Source organism: Ciconia boyciana, chromosome 5 (assembly GCF_034638445.1).
Source record: "Ciconia boyciana chromosome 5, ASM3463844v1, whole genome shotgun sequence".
Classification (NCBI taxonomy): Eukaryota; Metazoa; Chordata; class Aves; order Ciconiiformes; family Ciconiidae; genus Ciconia; species Ciconia boyciana.
This window is the reverse complement of record NC_132938.1, coordinates 78,893,904-78,918,293: the sequence shown is the minus strand read 5'-3', so window position 1 is coordinate 78,918,293 and position 24,390 is coordinate 78,893,904. Positions and strand designations below refer to the sequence as shown.

At 40.7% G+C, this 24,390-nt stretch overlaps 1 protein-coding gene across 17 annotated transcripts in view; it reads right to left on the bottom strand.

Annotated features, from left to right (window-relative positions):
- The window catches only part of TNIP3 (TNFAIP3 interacting protein 3), a 106,036-nt gene that overhangs the window by 7,577 nt on the left and 74,069 nt on the right, over positions 1 to 24,390 (bottom strand). For 15 of the 17 annotated variants that reach the window (XM_072861615.1, XM_072861619.1, XM_072861623.1 and 12 more), the window contains 4 exons: positions 21,792 to 21,917; positions 19,617 to 19,775; positions 16,136 to 16,196; positions 6,843 to 7,798 (listed from right to left, as the gene is read on the bottom strand). In XM_072861615.1, coding sequence (XP_072717716.1) covers positions 7,767 to 7,798; positions 16,136 to 16,196; positions 19,617 to 19,775; positions 21,792 to 21,917 — 378 coding nt within the window. In that variant the 3' untranslated portion in view covers positions 6,843 to 7,766. Of the gene's footprint in view, positions 1 to 5,538; positions 5,627 to 6,842; positions 7,799 to 15,981; positions 16,037 to 16,135; positions 16,197 to 19,616; positions 19,776 to 21,791; positions 21,918 to 24,390 lie in introns of those variants that run through there. The other 2 variants (XM_072861621.1, XR_012042509.1) reach the window with 2 other exon arrangements.

Sequence of the window (24,390 nt, the reverse complement as noted above, 5' to 3'; positions counted from 1 at the left end):
ACACTCAAATCTTCATAACTGAACACTTATTTTCTATGTGTGTAATATAAATATGCAATTATGCTCATGAGCACAAACTGGGATGTGTTCACGTATGCATGAATGTCACCACCTGCATGTACAGTCCTTAGACCACCTGGAAAAACCTGAGTTATCTACATGCATTTTTCCTATAGAGCAAGGAAAACCCGTGCAGTTTAGCAAAGCCAGAATCAGCGTGGCTCTGCAGAGCCCCACCAGGTTTCTGGGGACTTCAGAGGCAGAAAGTCTGCAGAATTTCAAGGACTCATCTGTAGAAGTTTAAAGTACCCTGAAGAATTTAATGGAGATTTAGATGCCTGCAACTGTAGTATTTTTTAGAACGATTGACCAAGATGAAGGACATCTGCTTAGTAGTCATGAAACATCGTATCAGTTATGCCCTACTAGCATATATAAATTGAGGTGCAATGTCTGTATCATTTTCTTCTCAGATGAAGAAAGGCTTACAGTCTTCATAAGACTGAGCTGTTCTAAAACAAAATGAAATACTGCTCATAAACAGTAGTGATGTTTACATACAGAAACTAAACAAAATTGGGCGGAATAGGCTGAATGAATCAGAACAAACAAGAAACTCGTAAGGGATGTTCCTTCCTTATTAATATCCTCCCCTTGGTACGACTCTGAGGTTTTTTGTTTGCCTTTCCCATCTCTCTTGTCTGTGCTTTCAGATACAGAGAGCCTCATAATGTGCTATAGCTTGAATGTTTGCATTCATCAAAGTGAAAACTTCTATTAATAAGAACTCAATTATTTGGAAAAGTTTCCTGGTGGTACAGCACCACCTTTCTAAGTTCGCTTCCAATGGGAATTTTACTTTCCATAAACCTCGTTTGGCTCATAAAATACAAATAGATGGTTTGCTGTGACTCCAAAGTAAAGGACTTCAGAGGAATGAGCATGAAAAGTAGAGCCTGTCACAAGCATCTGTGGAACAGTAGGAAGTTATGGTAAGTTTGTGAATAGTAGCACTGTCTAAGGCTCCCCATGGGAATACTGTTAAATTAACAGCACATTCAGATTAATTGCCTTTTTTTTTTTTCTGGGGATTTTTTTTTCAGTTGCCCAACAGGTATCTTGTAATGCAGAACTGTGGTTCACAGAGGTCACCCTGTAATGCAGTGGGTTTGATTTGGTGGTAAGGTTTTCTGGTTTTGCAGCTTTTTCTTAGCTGTGTTTCAAAGTCCCGAGTTATTAATTTCTCAGACAGAAATAGAAAAGCAGCTACAGTGCTCTGACCCAACCACACCCAAATCCTCAGGGAAGTCAGATGTCTCTTCAGAAGTCATGAACAGTGAGATAACAACATCACACATGCGCTTTGAATTTTAATTGTCACTATTAAGGATTAGGAACAATCCCTGTGAGCAACCAATTTCGCTGCCATTACTAAGCCAGACTCAAGCCTGCTTTTAGCTAACTGTAATACAATATTCATGCCTCAAACCTGATTCTAGCAAGTTCCCTTCCCTTCTAGAGCAAGTACATCACTGGAGGCTCCAAGTCCCCTTGTTTGGTATCCCCACCCTCACTAACTCTTGACCACAGGGGAATTATAACAGGCAATAAAGTAACCCCTCCGTTGCTGTTCCTTGCTCCCCTAATGTTCCTTCCTAAAAGAAAGCTGAAAATATGGGGAGGTTGACTGCCCCTCCAAAGCTGTTTTGGTGTCTGAACAAGTCATTTATGCAGAAAGAATTTTATTTGAAATATTCTGCTCTTTCATGTTGATGACCGTGTTTTTCTGGTATCATTGCTAGTCCTTCCATTCAGCACAACCAGGATTGTTTCTTCTGACACTTTATTTCTACAGATCCCATGCTGGGTGACGACTAGAAAGGACAGGCTGCAAATTTGGCATTGCAGAGAAAGAGGGGAAAAAGAATAGGAATTACAAAAAGACCAGCTCTTATTTCAATCTTCAGAAAAATGCAGCTCTTTCCCAACTTTTAGCATAGGGAAATAATCTGGCCGGTGCTTTATGCCTAGCCTTAAGTAACAGTTTTAAGTGACTGCTATATTTAGTCAAAGAAATAGCTGGTTTTGTGAATAACTTGCAAAGGACCTACCCGTGTGCCAGCTCTACGGGTAATGCCATTGCCTTAAATGGATTAACTTGGGATTTACACGACTAAGAGCCGAGATACAGGATGCGTGAACACAGGAGGCACAAAATGAAAACTTCCTCCAAGAAAATGAAAACATCTCCCTCTCTCTTCTCAACTAAACAAAATAATTAAATGAAAGAAACCAACCTGATAATGAAAATGCCAACAAAGGAACTTTACCCTTCATCAAAGCTGTAACTTCTCTCTTAATCAGGTCATGCAATACAAACATTAGCAGCACACATCTTGCTTTTGCTCCACGAGATTTCACTTCCCCAAATCCTTTCCCTTGGCCGTGGGAAGAGCCCCAGACCGCCCTTGGTCTGATACCTCCCATTAGACCAACAAACTTGCAATCTACGGTCTCAGCCTTGCAAGATCTTAACTTCTACAGTGATCAACAGATCGTATCAGGAACCGTGCCCCATCACGTACCCTACCTGCCTGCCCTCGTTGCCCTCAGCCCTGCTCTCACCACCACCAGCCCACTTCATGGTCGGTGGCCAGCATGGACCTTTTGCTCTCGCATAAGCAGCCCTTGAACAGGAAGCACCTGGGTGTTCCCCATTTATAGGGCAGGTGGAAGCGAGGCTGTTGCTGCCGTAAGTGAAAACACAGCATTAGCCAGCATCCTGGCTCCTGGTGGGAAAGTGTTTTATTAATCAAAAAAATACTTTCCACCCTGTGGTGTCTTGCAGACCTTTAAACTTGCATCTGCAAAAATCAGAGAAATTCTTCTGTCATTCTCACAACAAAGTTAAAATACAGAAACTATTTTTAAAACTTGAGGATTTTTTTTTTAAAACAAGAGAGAGAACTTCAGCCTGATTATAAGTACTCTCTAAGCTCAGCACAGGGCAAGGCGGAATTTCCAGCTCATTAGAGTAAGGCTGTGTTCCCAGTCTATTATAGGGGGAAGAGTAGGGGGAGCTGGAGCAGCTGAGCTTTGCTTGACCAAAAGGTATTTTCATACAACATCAGCTTTTTCTCATTCTATTTTAGACTACAGAAAGGGAGAGGGGGATGAAGACCAGAAATTTCGGGCATCTCATAATCCTAATTGCCCCAAAACATGGAAAGTGAAATGCTGACAGAGCAATGGCTGGTAGGAGGTTGTGAGTATGACATGTTGCTAATGAAGTGCAAGCCTTTGGGTGTGGGGAACCAGAGTCAAAGGGTACAGTGCTTTCTTTCATCCACAGAATTCACCATGCATTTCTAGTTCTACTATTTATATAATTCATTTCATCTCAGAAGAAAATATTTTTGTTGATGATGTGTTCTTACTATCATTTGTGAGACTATATGTAACAACGTAACACTTTGCATTGCAGTGGATAACACATTAATCCCTCTCACGGGATTGTAGAATGGCATTCCTTGCCAGTGGATCTAGAAAACAAAGCCTTGACCTTCTCCTAGATATTATTAAAAGACAAACAAGAATGCTATGCCAGAATTTGAAAGGCCATTGCAAGTAAAGAAGGTTTAGAAATCAATCATACAGAGAAGAAGTTGGGAAGTGGGTTACAGGAGAGATTTGAAGGAAGACGGAAGTGTTTCTGACAGGCAGAAGCTGAAGACTCTGCAATAGCAACATCATCTGATATAGGACACAAAAGCTGGGCTCTGGAAGGCAGGAGGAAAGATAAGAAACTGGGAGAGTGTGAGTCAGTGAAATGTTATGTGGGAGATGAATGAGAGGGGAAGGTTTGTGTTAATGACTCCATGAGTTCAAAAGTGATCCTATTTGGATAATTACTGGATGGTAATCAAAACATCTTTTAGTGATATCATGTTGAAATATCATGTTGAAAATAATGTAAAATAGTACTGTAAGCAGATAATTTAACTTGACATATGAAGACTTGCTCTTATTCATAGAAATGAAAATTTCTCCACAACATGTTTAGTATATAACACTGCAACAAAATGGAAAAAGTTCCATTTAGAAGAAACGTCTACAGAAAACCATGCTAAAACATACATAAAATGTTCCCCCAGATGTGTTATTTAATAAAATTTCGTGTCTGTTAGCTGTCATAACTTGTCATTCAGAATCCGTACAAACACATGTCAACACGCATGCTCCCACCACAAGTAACAAGGCTTTCCAAGGGCTGATCACAACCAACGCCTGGACCTCCCCCACCATTTTAACACGCTGAGTAATCAATCAGCTTCGTTATGGGTCAGTGCCTTATCGTATAGTTAAAAGTTCATCACCTTGTAAGCATTTTTAATATGGCAGTTGAGTCGGTCACACAGGGATAACAAGTCATGTGCTCCTGATACATCTCACCTGGGGGGCAGACTGGCCAGCACCGACGCAGAACATGGCCAGGTCACATTGGTCTGCTGGATAAGTGAAAACATCCCCTCAAACTGCTGAAAAGTTTTGACAGAAAATCACTTTATGCTTGTCTTGTTTCCCCAAGCCACCATGAGAGAGGAAGTTGGGGGGCACAAACAGCAGTGTCCAAAGAAAGGTAATGAAGCTGGTGAAGGGTCTGGAGCAGAAGTCTGATGAGGAGTGGCTGAGGGAAGTGGGGTTGTTTAGCTTGGAGAAAAGGAGGCTGAGGGGAGACCTTATCGCTCTCTACAACTACCTGAAAGGAGGTTGTAGAGAGGTGGGGGTCAGTCTCTTCTCCCAAGTAACAAGTGCTAGATAGATGAGAAGTGATGATAGATAAGAAGAGACGGCCTCAAGTTGTGCCAGCGGAGGTTTAGATTGGGTATTAGGAAAAACTTCTTCACTGAAAGGGTTGTCAAGCACTGGAACAGGCTGCCCAGGGAAGCAGTTGAGTCCCCATCCCTGGAGGTATTTAAGAGATGTGTAGATGTGGCGCTTAGGGACATGGTTTAGTGGTGGACTTGGCAGTGTTAGGTTAACGGTTGGACTTGATGATCTTAAAGGTCTTTTACAACTTAAACGATTCTATGTTTCTATGATTCCTACTGTTACAGCTTCAGGTATTCAAATAAGTGCCTGATCTGGTATAAAAAGAAAGTTACTTTCTGTATATGAGTTGCTCCTCTTGCAATGTGCATAGTAATTCCAATATTCCCAAGCCCTGAGCAGTTCCTACAAGAAAAGGAAGGAAAAAAGAAGGCCTTTCATAAACACATTTACAGCCCTTACTGTGAAATTGGTCCACTCACCACTGATACACAAAAATACCAGAGGAAGCTAAATAGGAAGAATCAGATGGAAAATTTGGCAGGTGTTTGGAAAATAAAATATGTAACAAAGATTGGGAAATGCCAGAAGATTCTTTAAAAGGCCAGAGGAAGAACTGGGAGTGCTGATACCCAGTTTTGGCAAAGCTCGAGGAAGGAAAAATGCCTGTTACAAGTACTATGGTTGATTTTGTCTAAAATAACTCACCCCCTCAAACTTGTCTGGGTCACTGCAGAAAGCATATCCTTTGGGGGTGTTTGCATCTGACAATGCTAATTCAAATAGATGACAGCACCTGCATTTGGGAAACATCCATTATTACAAGAAAATCAAGAGGAAAATCAACTGTACAGGCATTTTATATGCATTTTAAAAGATACAAATTCTCTATCGTATAACACAAGGAATACCCCACACTTAGCATGAATAGGTTTACTGTGTGAGTCAAGGTTTACAGTCTTGTGCCCAAGCCAGCCAAACATTAAAAGCCTGTGACTAAACAGAGTAAAAAAAGATAGCCCTGCAAACTCTATTTTCTTACTGTGAATGGCTTGCGTTGAATCATCCGCTTGGGCCAGATAATGCTCACACAAGTTGTCAGATAATGAGTTAAGCGCCACAAATGGAAGGCGCAAACCTTCGCAGTTAGTTGGGGAAAACAGTGAAAATTAATGAAATGGGGGTTTGTTGCCTCCCACACCAACCACACAGAAGCTCATCTGTTTTGAGGATTCACAACATCTTTGAGTGCAGGGTGCTCTGCCCACAGCACTGGTCACCTGCTGAGAGCTCGCATTGAATTAGGCTACATTATAATTGGATTTTCCGAAGGCACTGCATTAGCATTTTCCATGATCTCACCCTTATTAGCCAAATCGCTAATCAGGAGTAGCGGGGTTATATTGTTTGCTGGTTAAACTATCTGCTGCTATAGTGTCTGTAAGCCAGCTCCAAATTCATGCAGAGATAAACACTCCTATCTGTCTAACAGAGACTCAGGAGTTTATTCTGTAGCTAATGTTGCAGTCAAACTCTAATTTTCAATAGTTCATGAAAAGGCAATTTCTTTCCAGAGGCCGGTTTGCTCAGTGCTTTGCTTGTGTTCTTCCTGAGTCCATATTATAAGTTAGGAGTGTTGTTTCTTTGATCAGTGTAGGCAAAAGCAGCATCACTATAAAATGTAACAGGAGAAAAATCCTTTCACATGGACTGTTCCCCATTGCGTCCAAAATCAAATGCTGAACATGTTTAATCCCGTAAGGTTATTATTTTAATGCACAGGCCTTTGTATATTGATGGGAATGCAAATACCTGTTCTAAAAGCAGAAATGACACACGCAGGCGATCTCTAACTGATGACTCTGTCTTTGTACAGCTCAAAAAGCTGTTTGTGTGGGAACTTAAACTCATATTAACTACTTCTATAAGGTAGTTAATTCTATAAGGAGCTATAAGGAAAGCACACAGGACATCTCATGCAGCCTTATGGTGCAAAAATCTCAGTTCCTTCTTTCAGGTGGGATCTCAGCAGGTTCGGGTACCTGCCTGAAGGGAAGCAGCAATCTTCCAAGCAGATTATCAGGTAATGTTTGCTGAACATCCATTCACCACAATTTTCTGAAAAAATGTCATGGTCTAAATACAATTTCATTTAAGAAGCCAGGTTTTATTCTCAGGTTAGAGGTTATACAATGATGTTCAGATTCATTACAAGAATCATTTGGAAATACAAAGCCCTTTTCACTGAGAAGTTAAACTGATTAAATATTTCTACTAAAATTCTTCTGATACAAATAAATACACACAGAAAAAAACTGTGATTACATTTTTCATATCATTTTGGAGCCAAAGCGAAAGGACAGCTGGTTGTGACTCAAAAGGGGAGTATGCACCTTCTACCTGACCTGGTATCAGTGGTACCCTGCTTACAATTACACAAATGTGTTAAAGTAGTGAAGCAGATTTCCTTTTCACCAAACAATCAAGAAAAAGAGTACAGAATTCAAGATGGTATATCAACAAATCATTCCCTGGAATCAAATAAAAAAAGACCATAATTCTCAAAAAAAAAAAAATCACAACACTATTGGGCTTATAAGCCCTTGAATTCAAACCAGATGTGACTGTCTCTGAATCCCCAGCAATAGCTGCATCTTCTCTCACAAGGCTTTTTAATAGATTCTCATAGGCCGCACAAACAGCATCTTCAGAACAAAGGGCAATAACGCTTCCCAGCAGAGTTTAACTGGATCCTGAGGATCACTAGCCTGTATGATCTGCTTTTCTGTTGTCCTCACAGGGATTTCACCAGGCATAAATAACATGCACTGAAGAGATAAGGAGCTAGGGGCAAAAACAACCAGAACAAAACAGAATAATGAAGTTGCAAGACTAGCTTGCAGCCTTTGGTCTACGCTTCTCCAGGTCATAGGCTGTCAGTGATGGGCTCCCTTCTCCGAGGATGAATCTGCAGAAGTAAATCAATACAAATTATTCTGACATTGAGAATTATGATTAATTTCCCTCTATTTTGTAACACACACACCACCCCCCCCCCCCCGGAGCCAATACTGTACATCATTACAAGCCTGTAATCAATCCGATACAAATGACAGGAAGTGTGAAGAAGCAAAAGAGGGTAGGGATATCATACAGTGCACTAGTAGGCTCTCTCTCTCTCAACTTTCATCTCATTCTGATTGTTGATACAGAGCAAACAGTAGGGTCTAGTAACCTAAAGCCCCCATGTAAAATCTTTCTAGACCTCTAAAAAGAACAGCTGACATTCAGTAGTGTTCATAGGTATACATTAGCATTAGGTGCACCCAAGAGAGTAGGTAAGTATGACAGAGGGAAGAATTAGGTGGTCTACTACTGCTAAGTAGGTGTCTGTGGTTCAAAGATGTGTTTGATACTAACTCACTCAAGCTAGGAAAACAAAATAAAATCTAAGAAGGGAAATATACTATTGCCGGCGTAACACATACTTCCTTCCTGAAGTTTCAAAAGATTCTGGAAATGCTGTAACACGTCGCTAGTAGCACACGCACAAGTGCACACAGCATTTCGCTTACAAGAGAAACATTAGGAGTGAAATATTTCCAGCAGGGTTTTGAAATTGCCTAGGAGAATTGCTCTGCAGCTGCTACACAGTAACCCCATCATTCAGTTCCAAACCCACAGTGCTGATGATATCCAAATGTATATGAAAGAAAACTTGATCCAAAAGGTCCACATTTGTAGCAAGCAGCAGTACCATGAATCACCAATTTTGGTGACACCTTTTCCCTGCAGGTAGTATCAGAGCTAAAATTCATGTTATTTGTTCACAAAAGCCAGAAAGAGCAACAATTAGCAGACTGGTTCTTTGTGCAAGGTAGATAAATATAGATATTTGTGTGTTCATTTCATGCAAATAGCAAGCTATAACAGCAAAGACAGTGGAACAAAACTTTTCTAACAAGAAATGTGCTTCCAAGCTTCACATCAAATGTTGGTATTCATATAACAATACAATTTCGAAAAAAAAAAAGAGGACTTGGATATTCAAACACCTCAGGCAGCTTTACAGTGGGGATACCCTTCAATTATTTTTGTTCCTTCCCAGTCCTAAGTCCCCCTGGGACACAATGAGGTCACCCTGCTTACGCCAAGATGCTTTTGGCTCCTAAAGTTGTTGCCCAGCTGGTGCAAACCAGCAGATACCACAGCATTGCAGGCACGGTCTGCCAGAGAAGAAAGGCAAACATGATATAACATGTAGTTCCCAAAAACAAAGTCTCTCTCTCACCTAGGATGGCATTAACCATTCAGAAAACCTTCTGGAAATTTTGCAGTACAAGCAGGCTTCAGAGCCCAGCAGAGTACTTACATACTTAAAACACAACAGGCGAAGGAAGGTGGAGTCCATATAACAAGGGTAGGTAGCACTTGGCTGCTATTTTAACAAGCAAATAGCATGGAATGAATTTTTACATCGCTTCCTTAGATGATCAATGAGGAACTAAGGGTATTTCCAGATAGCAGATGGATGCTTCATCAAGTCACCAGGAAAGAGAATGATTTAATGAAAACAGCCACCACGTCACCTATCACCAGGAGACCACCATCGACATCCCCCTTTCAGGCAAGTGCCCTTAAATGCCTCGATTCTTCCCTATGTTTCATTCTCAAAGGAAAAAAAATGCCAGTGAGTGTGAAGCCATTTGAAATCTAACGGGTACTGAATGATAAATTCTGATATGTTGTTTCATAGAAATAAAATTATAAAATCATGCAGCTGTTTAAATTACATACCCTGTTCCTCTTCACATGAGACTTTTCTGCCTGGTACTCTGAAAAACTACAACACGTTCTGTGATCTTTAGCTCAAGTTGACTTTTAAAAGCAATACTTTTCTAAAAAGGCAACTTCTCACGTTCTGGAGTTAGAAATTAAAGGTGTGCTAATGGCCTTTTTGTTACATTGCAGTAGCAGAAATCAAGTTGTATCAGTAAAAATCCTGAAAATAATCACATCTTCATTCCCCATGGGGATGGCAAGCTGCTAATTAAATCTGTCTTGACTAGTCGGGAGCACTGATAATTTCTAATGTAATGTATGCACTGAGGACAGGCTAATACCAAAAATGTTTAGGGTCTGGGATTTTTTCCAGGAAAATTAAGATGTCAGTTAATTGACTTTTTTTCTGTCTGGTTTTCATTGAAGACCTCCACAAATCCATTTTTCAGTTTTTCGGTTTTTTCCCCCCTCCCTACAGATGTCATTATTTTCAGTGGAAAACCCCACACTTCTCCCTCCTCTTCTTCCAATTAGCTGTAATTATAACAACATTAGCAGCAAAGTAGGTACCTTGAGGGCAAAAATCTGGAAAGCAGCAGAGAGCAGAAAGGAACAAGAGATGATATTATAATGAAAGTAAGCGGACACATCATGCTTCTTCATGTGCTCATATGGGCATCCTTAGGGCTTTGCAGGTTGATTTCTGCTTTGCCTAGGCCTGCCAAGACAAGGTGGTGACCGGCTGCTCTCGCCTCTCCCACAAGCCTCCAGAGCTACCCCTTGAACTGAGAGGCAGGCGAAGGGCTATGTTTTGGCTTCTCCCTGTGCCTGGCATAACTGGATCCAAAATAAAAATGTACAGTTTAGGTCAAAGAAATCCGGTAGTTATATCTGATGTTCTGAAAGGGTAACTGGGGTTCTTAAATACATGTACTGAGAATCTTTCTGCCAAGAAAACAAATACGGTAAGATTAATTTTGGAAGTGAAAAAGGCAATACATGCCAGCAGTTGTGGCATGCAAAAGGGTTCTTGCTCTGAGTAGGCTTTGAGCAATAAACCTCTTTTCCAGAGAATTTTTCATTAAAAAACTGGGTTCAGGGAAAATCTCCAAAAATCAATCTTTTTTTCAACTGTCTTTTCAATTTTGCACAGTTGGATAAGGAAGGAAGTCAACATTGCTTGCCAAATAAAGTGACATTAAGTACACTTGCTGGAAATCTTTCTGCCTTGCTCCTTAAAAAGAAAAAAACCAACCACAAAACAAAACAAAAAACCCAACAAAAACCAAAAAACCCCACAACCAAGAACGAAAAGATTGGAAACTGGTTCTAGGAATGTTGAGTGGCAGAGCACGGAGAGACTTAGGAGCTAATGTCCCTCCAAAGGCAGTGTTGCTGGTCAAACAAGGCTAAGCTGGAAGAATTTAAGCACAGTTTAGGTCCAGGCTTTCTGCACAGCAAAGTACCTGGGGCGGGACCAGCCCAGAGGCGGACAGGAAGAGTTATTCTCTTGGAAATACATTGCCAGTGCAGTGAGACAACATCTTATCTTCCTTAATCTCTACCTGCCTCCCATCACCTACCTTTCCACATTGCCCTTCTCTCTTTATTGTGACCTTCAAGGAAACACCTTTGCTTTTTTTGAAGCCTGATGGTTTCCCCTAATCCTGCTTTGCAGACAGGCAGTTGCCCTGTGAGGACTACCTGAGTGGTCTTTCCCTGGCAACCTGATCTCCATTGCAGCTCACCGACGGAGCATGGCTGGACACAAAATGTTCCTACCCATCTCTTCGCCTTGCTTGCTTTCAGCTGGAGTATTTCATGCTTGGGAAGATATGGAGAATAAAGACTTATGTTCATAGACAAGCTGAACTCTGGTACGAGTTATCTGAGTTTTTAAGCAGTTTAACAAGAGGTGCAACATGAAACTTTCTGGATACAAATGGGAAGAAAGCACTAGTAAAATCAGACCAATAAACCTGAATACAGCCCACACCCTCCTATTTGCAAACCGCCTGTTGAATATTTCTGGATCCAGTTCAGATCCCAGTGGTGGCGTGGAAAACTGAACTCTTGATGAGATTGTGGCATGAAAGAGCAGGAGGAGAGGAACCGGGTTAAACCCTCGCCTTCCTGTGGCCAGCCATGCAGACATACAGATGGCAGGCAACTGCATCCTGCAGTGCAGCCTGGCATGAAAGCCACCCCAAACCATGGACGTGCCTTTAGTATCTGTTGCACTGCGAATGTGCAAGGGTGTGGAATACATCAACTCACCAAACACATCATCAAGGACAGAATGTTTTTCCCATCCTTTTTAGAAAATTATATTTCATGTGGTTAGTAATTCTTCACTGTCCTGTGCAACCCCTGGCAGGTCAAAGGAAGCCTACTAAAACCATTTCTAGGGTCCCAAAACCAGAGGGGCCTGAATGGTTCTTTGTTAACTTTTAAGTAAACTCCTTAAAGCCAGACACATGTTTTTAAAAACAAGTTGAGTGGCTTTATGCAGCCAGGGGGATCATCAATTTCTGGTTAAAGAAGGCAATTCAACAATCACTGTGAGCAACTAAAAAAATGGTAAAATAATTTAAATCTTGATTACTGAATCAAAAATATAAAGAAAGGCCAAGTCTTATCCACAAAATCCCTTCCTGGATGCCAGAAGGTCTACATACAGCCAGTAGTTTTTGTTTTACTTGTTTAGGCATACAGAGAAGTAAAAATGTTAAGTAAATGTAATGAAACACACATACCAGGATTGCTAGTTGTGTTTGGTCACCTCCACATATTCATACAGACACACTCCTACCATCACATTTCCATGCCCTGCATGAACCAAGGCAGGGATAAGATACTCGAGCATGCTCTTGCATCACGCTCTGAACTCTGTGTTCAAGGGCATGCTGATGTGATTTCAAGGCTGAGGACTGGTCTCTCAAGCCACAGCAGCCAGCCTGCGGCAACTCTGGGAATAACTGTCTCTCTCTATAGAGCAACTTCAGCCTTATGAACCACAAGGGCTACAAGACCCTTCTCTTCATCCAGATTCTTAACTGGTCCATAGATACTTAACTGTAAAACAGAGAGGTAGATCAATAAAACCAACTCCTTATGCTCTTTCCAGTAGGATTAAATCCTTAAATGGCCCCTAGATACTCTAGTTGCAAAATACAGAGAGACACAGATTACTTCACCAATAAGAAGTGTAGAAAAGCTCTGAGGTGTTTTAGTCAAAGAACCGAGGACTGCTCAGCACATCGCTGAACCTCACCTAACTGACAAATTTCTTGGGAAAGAGAGCGCTGACGTAGCCCTGATTAAGTAACAAGTGGTGTTCACTACTCCAAACTCTGAACAGACACATAAGGTTTTTGCATGAAGCCATACATCATAGCTGTAATCTTAGCAGCTCCCTTTAGCTTCACTCTCTTCAATAAATCTAAATTGCAAGGATTTCATTTAGATAATTACCATTGTCTTGCTACCATGGAACATCTCTTGTTCATTCTCATTTTGGAAAGAAAAGCTTAATGGAAAAAAGAACAGAGTTTTTTGAGGTTCCCCCCCCCCATTCTGATGAATGGTTTCCCCATTCTGATGAAGTTATTTCCAGGCTAATTAGAAAGGGCTCAAATCAAAAAGTGCCATATCCAAACCATCACACTACTGTGAAAGTTCAGTGCTGAAGGCAACATTGCTCCTCAGACTTGTGCACAAGTGATCCTCTGCCAACTACCAAAACATAGATCTGTGGGGAGAATAACAGACTGGAGTAGAAACTTTGGAAAACAGGATCAAACAGGATTGATCAAATTTCTGTAGCAGATTTTTAAAAAAATGTTAAAAATATTTCAGTGATTATCCTATTTCTGTAGATACAGGCAAAGAGCTGTTTCTTACAGAAAATAGAAAGACAAACTAGGCTTCACAGAGGCAGCAGTCCTTTAAGATAGCCTTCTCTGAACACAGGAGCAACTAAGAAAAGTGGTGCCAGTCAGAAGAAAAGTACAGATATGGTTACATGAGAAGCAGAAAACATGAGATTACAGCTGGTTACAGAAGGCCCTGGAGAACCTAAGTCAAACGCCAAAGCACCCGGGTGCAAATAACTTCCTCTCTCGCAAAGGAGGGGAGAGAGGGAGGAAAACACAATCTAGGTACATCTATACAAAACTGCAGAAAAAAATTACTAATTCCTCCTTGGTGACAATATGCCTTTGCAGTCCCAATGACATTATAGCAAACTAGTTAGAGTTGATGTAGGGACTCCCACAGATTTCAGATATCTTTAAAACAGGCTTTTTTGGATGGTATATCATAAAAAAATATCAGTTTCCTGATTCATTTCATTTGTGTTCAGCTCTAAAGTTACAACCTGTGACCTGTATTTTGTAATTGTTCCCTAAGAAAAAATACCCAGTGTCAAAGGAAAATTTGTTCAGTTAAGGAAAACTTAAGGGTTTTCCCTAGAAACATCAATCTACTGAAATAGCATTTTTAAAGGAAACTGCCTCATGCCTAAAAGTTGCTGCACCGCTGTTTGGTTTTTCTATAATGAAGCCCTATCTCAGAAGAGATAAGATTTATTGGTCAGTTTATCACTTAATGAGGAAGTGAGAGATGAGAAATGAGACTCGGGAATGCTGCTGCACATACTAGCTCATTTAAACCCACCATTGTAATTAGCACTCGTACAAAATAGAACAAAAATTGGAACATCAAGAATACTTTCGTCACGTATTCTTGGAGTTTCTATCTTTTAAACCTTTCTCAAAACACTTAAATGAAGATTTAATATAGGTGACTACATATAATACATAAGCCCAGGCTAGTGCTTTTTAATTGATAGTAGAAGTTGGACTTCTCTGTGATCAATGGCTAACAAAATAATCTTTGTTTTATCAGCAAAGATAAAAAGAATAAGAGCCCCAAAGATGTTAGAGCAGACATCCTACACAGCGCTACGATGGGACTTGTTGAGAATTCCTCTTTATGGGGATTGAAGAAAAAACGGAAGGGAAAAGTCTCCAAGTGTCCTACTCACTGTCCCATTGAGAAGGAGGTATTTGGATGTTCTGGACAAGGAACGGTAATAGAAAGACAGAGAACAGACTTAAACAGTTTTTCAGGGAACCAGAAGTCAAGTCATATAATCAAGCAGGGTAAAAGAACAACTCCCTTTCTTCAGATCCCCTAAGTGTATTGCTCTGGACCACAGCTGCAATTGGTGGCCAGACTTGTTTCATTCACTGTTATAAACATCCTCCCTGTATTCTCTGGTGCAGTAAATCACTTTGAGTTTAAGTGGGAAGAACTACAAAATTAATCTCCTGTCCTCTCTTGCAGTCACAGCACTACTTTCCCTACAACCACATCAGAACGCTCCAAACAGTCGCCATGTAATTATGGGAAGCTCATCCTCCATTTCGGCGAGCTACGTTCCCACCCCACCCTCTTTTCTGTGCAAATGTGGATGACAATAAATAACAGAATAATTCCTCTGTTGCCATCTTCTTCTTCTAGATGTTACAAAAGAGTTCTTGGTGATGAGTCCCTGCCACCCCATATGGTACCCACTCGCACCGTGAAATGGCAGACACATGAAGCACACACGCTCCTGCAGTGCACACCAGCAAACTTTGCTGGTCCCCCTGCAGCACAGGATGATGTATCATGCCTCTGAGATGGTATCTCTACAAAAAGGCCACGAGACATGAGAACAGAGCAAAACACAAAACTTTAGGTGCCATAATTCTCAACTACTTTTGAGAGAAAAGGGGTGGTTTAGGGGAGTTTCTGAAGGAGAAGATCTGGAGGGGCAGATTCCCACCCAGAACAGCATCCCTTCTTCCTTGTGCTCTCTGGCATCCATCTTTTGAGTGGTCTGAAACAAGTACTTCGAAACACCCAGGAACTTGGCATGATTTAAAATCCAGGTACAAATATTAAATACTCCACCTGGTTTCCAAAAGATAGTTTGCACCAACACTTTGGCAACTAATTAACTTTGTCCATTTACATGGTTTTATTTTCAGACCTGGCACTTTGAACTATCAGAGCAGACCAAGAATAGCAATGGGCATTTTGCCGTTAAGGTGAAGCAACATCCTAAAGCCTGTACTTTGTTACCAAGGTCTTCTAAAATCTGCCCCATCTCGGCCCCCAGGTTCGGCATATCATTAAATTTAGTCTTAGCTGGAGCAACAGAAGCTCTAAGGACAACTCTGAGGATATCTTTTCTTTAGGACTATTACTAGGTGTTTAATAAGGCAAATGTGTGATCCTATAATGTGTAATAGAGACATTTTATGAATTGCAATGAAGCTGAAAGCCATAATGTAGATGGTATTACATTAGAAACCTCACCTGTGTTCCACATACACCAACCTCGGCTCGCTGAGGCAAAGCTGTCACGTAAGCACTCAACAGATAAATATGAAAAAGTTTACTCTACATCCCTCAAAGGCCCCCATTTAAAAAAAGTACATTTAAAATATGCTCTGTACAGCTGTTCTCTTACCATTTGCCTTGTGCTGCACATCTGGCGGAAACTGGTCAGGAACATACCACTGATAGTCTGGCTGCACAGAACAATAAAACATTATTACAGCAATATGGACTTCATAGACACTTCAAACAAAAGAATAGTGACATGATAAAAATATAATTGTGCTGCGAAGTTTTTTATTAGTCATACAAAAGTAGTTTACAAAAAAAAAATCTTATATTTAGCTTTATATTTCCACTGATTGAGTCTTTCAGCTTGCTTCCTTTTTTATGACATGTGGTTTAGATGCTGCACTCATTAGAAATATTGGTGTAAACCTTTCTAGATCCCACAAATCAAAAGAAACATTAACAGAAACAAATCAGATTTTTAAAGGGCTAAGGAATAAAGTGCACCAGAAGATACTAACAGGCATCACATTCTCTGCACTAAAAAACCCCAGAGAAACCTGGTACACATCGACCTGACAGTTGAAGCTGCTCCAGTTTGAATATGTGTAACATCTGTAACATGGTTCAGTGTGATAGGAATAACCCGTTTAATAAAGTTCTCTCCCCTCCTCCCTTCCCCACAGGTTAGCTAGCATTAGCGTTACTATAACACTAGCTGTTATCAAATAATTTCTTGAAAATACTGTGGGATGGGAAAACTTCCCATCTTTCTTATAAGCGGAAATACAGGAAGGTTATGTCCATGCATAGTTTTGTCCAGGGAAATCCTGGAAGAAAGAAATACTGCATTATAGTTTATACCACACACCGTGGTAAATGAGTAGCAAATTACCACTAGAGAAAACAATTTTGGGACCAGACATTTCAGTTGAAGCTGTATTAAGCTATCTGGTTTAAGTAGCACATGCAAGCTTGTCAAATTCCAGGTAATTACTGCTTCCAATTAGTTAAACTGGGAAAATAATTCTTGTTTTGCAGAAATTACTCTGACAAAATCCTGAGTAGTCCCACGGAGACTCTTACAGATTTCAACTTGTAGGGAAGAAATTTCATAAACTTCTTTAGAAGTTTTCCCTAAATTAAGATGGCAGGATGAAGCTGTAGATACAGAAAAGAGATTTAACTTTTATGTACGCTGTCCTTCATAGTTACATAGCAGTAATCACTCTCCTACACTGTCAGGAAAAAAAAGGAGCTATCGTATTTTCACTTAAATTATGCCAGCCACAGGAACTATTAACTAATTCTGTGCTTGTGGGCAAACGAAATAGGCTTTGATACAAAGCAAGACTCTGCTTTGCTTTAAGCACAGGTAGTTTTTCCACCAATGGCTCAAAATACACTTATTCGCATTGCTTTGAGTTTCTGTTGAATTTTCTGTTCTCTGATCTACTCTTCTCTTTGTATGTACTTACACTATGCAAACTTGAGTGAATTTCAGAAACAAGAGGTGTATTTCATGTCAGACTAAACAAAATGTTTCTACTAACAATGCAAAAAGGAACGAAAAGGTGCAAGATATAAAAAGAATGAAAAAGCAAAAGCACAGACTAAACACAGGATTACGTACGTTAACTCAGGACACTCATTAAATTCTAACACCTTTCTTCGTTGCTAAACAAATTGCTCAGGGAGGTATCAAAAGCTCAGAGCAGCAACACTGCACTCACGCAGACAAAGAATTTCAAAGAAAACTCAGAATGAAACTGGGAGTTACAAAGCAACCAGCCAAACTGACCCCGGCACTCCAGCAGGAATGGCAAAGTTGTAAACCCAGTGATCCCTCACAGAATTAGAAACCCAGATGATGAAAGTTCAGGGAGAAGAGCCAAAATAATCTGGGACTGTGTCCAAATTGCAGTGAAAAACATTCTGCGATACTTCCAACTCTGATAAATAGGCAGATAAGCACACTCCTGAAGCATAGAAATGACTTGTTTGACCACAGCTTTTCCGCTGGATTTCTACAGTCTGAAAGCCTTATATGTGTTTTGCAAAAATTTGGCTATAATTTCTCAAATAATGAACATCTTTCCGTACGTGACAGCTTTATAGCTAGAAACAGATACTGTGTATTTAAAACGACATTCACCGTGTTTAAATGCATTCTCACTAGATTTGAACAAGCACAACCTACTTAGATAACCCAAAGCACTTCAAAAATATCATTCTTTGAAGCAGTATTTTCCTGGAAATAGATAACTCCCACTCACATAACCTGCCCTAGTGCAAAGCTATTCTTCACGCTGAGGAAGACAGGACCCTGTCGTGTGCCAGGAAAAAAGGCAAATTTCCCATTGTCTTAGCCACGCTCAGATACCACTTCCACTTTTGCTGATTTTATTTTATTTTTTTTGCGATACACAGGCTTGCTTGGGAAAATTGCATTCCTAAAGCGTTCACAGCCAGAGCATCTCACCCTCAGTAGAACCTTATTCCTCACGTAATCCCGTTTCACAGCAGCGTACCAGAGGGAAGATACTACTGGGTACAAGTAATAGCATCTGGGATTTCGCCCTTACAGTTTAGTAGCAGCGTTGCGAATCCTGCCAATAGCTTGTCTGCCTGCCCTAGAAGGTGTACAGGGAACCTGAGATTGTGCAGCCTGGCTACAGCGGTATTGCCTGATGGCAGGACAGTTATATTACCTATGAATACAGAAGTCGTAAGTGAAGAAGGGGGAGAGTAATTTCCCAAAGACAAGGCCAGAGAAAGAAATACCCAGTGTAAGACATGGAAATAAGACGTATTAGCCAACAAACTTTATTAGACTGAATAGAAGGAAGAGACCATAATAATGCTGACCACAGCGATGCTCTCATTTTTGTTACTATCATTTATGTTGAAGGCCCAGAACTGGGCTCCAGAGACCAGATCCATATTTCTGAACTTGGGATACTACATAGCTAGAAAGGGCTCTGCGTGTGTGTCGTGGAAGTAAATTAATCTAAGAAATCAGCAAGAGTCCAATCAACCTTATTTTTTTAATTATGGAATGACCACCAGTATCATTGAAACCAAATGTATAATAGTCCCCTTTTTCTTCTTAGTGGTATTGTAGATAAATAGTATTTGCCAAAGTAAATTTAAAATATGTAAGGATATATACTTAAAATATAACTCATCAACTACATATTTAAATTGCTGCATTTTTTCCTCTTTGTGTGCAGATTTCTGTTGGTTATGCTTTGATTTGCACATGGCAGCACCCTGCAATTCAGCACTGAAGACACTGGAACAGCAAGGAAGAAAAGAACACAACTATCAAGAGAAAATCAGCATTTTGGGGCAGATAGTAAGGGAAGAGCAACTTCTTGCGAGAAATCAGCTTCAAGAGAAATCAGGAAGGCTGTTCCAGACCTAGGGCTAATTCTAAACCCAGTACAAAATCTTGATCTGGAACAGTTCCCAACAAACTGGGAAACAACAGATTGAGTTATTGGTGAGGATGGCACCGTGATAGCGCCACGTTATTCTCCTGTGGTCACCATGCTGTGAGAAAAGCAGTGCCCTTGTGAAATGGGAGATGGTGGGAACCTTACTGAGTGCTGTTGCTGCTCATGTGCCCTGCGAGATGCTGGATGTACTCGAGGATCTTGATAGTGAAGAACCAACCCACAACTGCCATAATTAACACATGGTGAGAGGAAGAGGGGAGGTGGGTAGCTGGGCCTCTCAGACTGTACTGGGAGGTCTTTTGTCTGTCAAAAAATAAGAAAAGCAAGAAGAAAGGCATTAGTAGCAGGATGTGATCACCAACAGAATATTCACGTACAAATTCATCAGTAAAAAGCAACAGCGAAGAAACTCTCCTCTCTCAGCATGGTTTGCAATGTTGCTTGTTTAGACCCTTCAGACTGTTAATGATTTAAAAAATTATTTAAGAAAGCTGACTTGTGCCACACCAGAGTCTTGACACTTTTTATGTGAGAAAATATTGGTTTCAAGATATGGCAAACACATTTCTGGGTGTTTTCTATATTCAGGAAACATTTTCATTACACACAGTAGCTTTCAATAGTTCAAAGCAGAACCACGTGGACAGGCACTTGCATAAAAAGCAAAATAAATAATTTTGGTAAAGGACCAAAGTCGATGGCCTCGAGATTTGGGTCTGCCTTTTCTTAGGCCCTCTGTGTCCCAGCAGAGTCAATGGGAATTTGACAGAGCAAGGAGGGCTTAAAGATGAGTCACAAGTAAATAATTTAACTTAAAACAAACTAATAAATATTCTATATGGTTCCTCTCATGTTTAAAATTGTTCACAAGCTCTGTTTAATCAAATCCCAAGGCAGGAAGAGACAAACAAGATCTCTAGTGTAAACTGTCGATGCAATGCAGGGACAGTCAAGTCGTACATACACATTACACAACACTTGTACAGCCCTTTGGGTATGCTGTACACGTGCAGTGCTGTTGGCATTTCTCCTGGTCCAGAGTGGCTGGAGAGGAGTGGGAAAGGCCTTTTAGCCCCATTCGTAGTACCCCTTTTCACTGTCACTGTTGTGAGAGGTTCTCAGAGCATCCATTGACTGGTTGGGGTTGTGCAAGAAATTTAGCCTTTTACAGTCTCTAGACAATGCAAAAATATATAGGAATAAGGTGTCTTTGAGTACGCTGTCTCCGACAAAAAAATTTCTTTACCTTATTGAAGCATCCAGGAGTGGGCTGGTGCATGGGGGAAATATACCTGAAAGTTATTGCATGCAGTGCTAACAGATTTGTCCAAGGTACTTCTATACGCCTGGGATGCCCTGAGTGGCAAATCACAGCATTCCCTCTGGCATTGATAGTTTTACATTTGCATGAAATCCTGCCAAGTACCCATAAAAGCTCTGACAAGTCTGAGGCCTTATTGCAGCAGCACCCAGCATCAGCCAGGATGCCCAACCTGTTCTCCACTCCTGCTGAAGCTGATGGGAGTGAGGGGTACCTGACAGCACCTTGCCTCTGATACTACTGCAAGACCCTACTAGTATCGATGCACGGCCTGGTTGAGAATAAGCCAATACTGAAGTTTCTGTTTCACAACAATGTTGGGGAGGACAATAAATCATCACAGAACATTTTGGTAATTGGCCATTCTTTTAAAATATTGCACAACTTTGTCAAGACAGGAAACCTCGAAATTTCATCATTTTTAAAGGGGATTGAGAAAGCTCAGAGTTTTGCATGCCATGGTTTTACTATGGCTTCCTGAATGTCTGTGAACAGAATACTGACACTACTGTGAAGAGATAAAAAGGATGTTGCAACAAAAAATTATTGCAGTGGCTGCTCAGCTAATTTGGATGGAGACAATTTTTTTTCCTCAGTGATCTTAACATTACTCTGTAATTCCACTGCAGAGGTCAGGATTCATTACAGAAGCTTTTGTTTCAAAAGTTGGTTTGATGTTACAACTCTTATATCAAGTGCCAGTGAAACAATCAACAGTCCTCTGGATTTGTTTTTGGTTTCCCCCCCTCCATTTTAAGATATGTTTGAAGAGTTTTTGCAATAAATACTCCCTTCATCTACTTAATTTGGAAGTAATCTCTAATCATTTCTCATCTTCTTACGGCATAACTTCAGAATGATTTCATCCCAGGTGGTGACCTCATATAAAATCCAATGTCAATTAATGGAAGCCAGAAAGCCTTGGGTTGTGTGGAAAGTGAGAAAATAAAAATAAAATACACATGTGCTGGCAATGGTAACTTTCTTTTGACTCATACCTGAGAGTTTAGTTTATTCAGTTGAGACTGTAATCTCTCGTTAATTTTCTGCAATGCTTCTTTCTCCTCATTAAGTCTTTCTCTGTCAGATCTCTCCTTTTTGAAGTCTTCTTCATATATTTGTACCTGCAATCATTATGACCGAGTACGTGAATTTCAGCAGAACCATAATGGAAATTTTCATCCACTTTTAAACACTGGCCAAGTAGCGGGGTGCATTCCAAAAGGATCCCTCCTCTTTACAATCCTGCAACAGAAAGTTTCCCTCTTCCTTTTTTATGACCAAAATGACAAGCAATGGCTATTCTCCAGTGGCACCCATCAATCAAAACAGTCCACAGCTTCAGTACCCATAGAGCCTTGTAATGTAAAAGGCTGACTGACAGGTATCAGTTACATTAGGATATAAGATATATTAAGAGAGCAAATACTAAAGACATCGATCTTTTTAAGGGATAAACGGTAGTAGGACACACATTTTACCAACATTTTTTCCAGTTTTCTTGTCAATTATGAGCACTTTTAACTGTCCCCTGTATCTCAGATGCAAGCAGTTAGCAACCTGGTGGAGATGGGAGGTGCTGAGACAGCACAAAAAAATGATTTCTAGCACGCAGTCTGACAGAACATTATCACCTTATCTAACCTGACGATGAGCCACTATCATCAAATAATGTCCTGCCTTTTTATAGCCCACTGAATACCGTTGGGCCTGCTTTGCTTTACGCCTTTTCATAGTTGTCTGCAGCTTTACCTTACCCACTGCACTAGCTGTCTAACCAAGGTGTGGCCCAAAGGACTAATCTGTGCAGAAAAAGTGATAGTATTTAGAGCTGTGGTCACATATTAATGACCAGAAGACTTGGACTAGCGAGGACTGTCAAGGAATTTAGACCTTGGCTGGAGCACTGTGGAAAAACAAAACAAAACAAAACTGGAGGAGGCTATCGTGCCCCAGATGTTAGAAACTGTATGTGGAAAAAATAATTGGCCCATGAACCTTTTGTCTGCAATACAGGACTTCTAATTCATCCTCTCAAACTGCAGTCCAAAGAACCTACCCGACCCAGTGTAGAACCAGAGGTGAATGTTATGTACACAATTCAAAATGGAAATACAGAGGTTTGACCCTGTTCCTAGAAGATAAGCTGCCTTTCAAATACTGAAGGATGCAATGGCTTAGCTGTTCTTATGTTGCCAGGAATCAGAGCACTTCATCCCATTAAAAAATATCTGACCACCCCAGGCACAGGCAGCGAGCGCACAGATTCAGAAGCAAAACACAAATCTGTAAATTAATTGGTGTTAAGCTGACTGGCTTAATTCTTCAACTAACAGGCAAGCATCCACCTGGTAAGAAGCTGGAGGCTGGTGGCACTTCTACTGACAAATAACAGCAAAAGCACTTTGGAGTAGGAACCAACACCAGAACTTTCAGAAGTCCTTTCATGTCCTCTTGGTTGGTCACTAAAGCCCACTGACAGTCTGTTTCCAAAGAACTTGCTTGCTGTGGCTCATGCCCTGCTCGTCGTACAGACCCAGTTTTCTTTTTGCTGGCAGCAGCACTATGACTTCACAGGAGGACTAAAGAAATGTTAATACCTCAGGGGAAGAAAAATGTCAACACAGGGCTCTATAAATTATTTTCACGACTTGCCTGTTGCAGCTAATTTTTGCAAGGTTTTTTTCGGACCTGATGGTCCCCCACTAGATATAACCCCCCCCCGAATAACACAGCGTAAAAGGAACAAAGGCTTTATGTGTGGCTGTGTGGGGACTCAGCTCTGCAGCCTGTGCCTGGAGGAGGTATGCATGCCCCTGACCCTCCGAAGCAGAGGCAAAGCTGTTGCTTGCAGAAATCTAGGTCTCTTGTATCCCTTTCCATCTACATGCTTCTCTCCTCAGTATTTCCTCATTTCTTCTCTCCTGACTCCCTCTCTGCTGTCCCACATCCCTCCCGCTCTCCAGCTGTACAATCTGCTGAAGCTGCAAGGGATCTACTTTGTCACAGTTTTGCCATATATTCTGTTGCCCTGAGAAAGAGGGGGACACCTCCCAAGGAATGAATGCCTTCATCTCTTCTGTCGTGGCCAGGGATGGGCTGATGACAGCCAAGCTCTGGTGAGACTCTGTCATGTCACTGTTGTCCCAAGAGTCCCTCCTCTGCACAGTTAAAGCCTTCTGCTCCATTTCGTGCAGAAGGAAGTCTGAACTCACTGTACTGATTTATACAACTAGAAAGAGACATTCATAAAATGGATACCCCATGAGAATTCTGAAAAAAATTGGTTTACTCTATTTTATTGTGTAAAATGAAATAACTCATTACTGTACAATCAAGTGCAGGATTTTATTCTCCAGCATGTGGCAAGCATTACATTAGAGAGCAAAATCTGGCTCTGCTGTCAAACGTGACAGAAACAAGTATTTTATTTCCATTGAATAAAATTCCCATTCTGATCACATCCATTTGTGTGTCAATAATGTTAACCCTAACACTGTCCAGGATGACAGATCTAAAATGTAAAATTATCTGAAAAGTATCATGTTTTTAAACAGATTCTTTCATATGGAAAGAAAAAGAGTGCACAAGGCACTT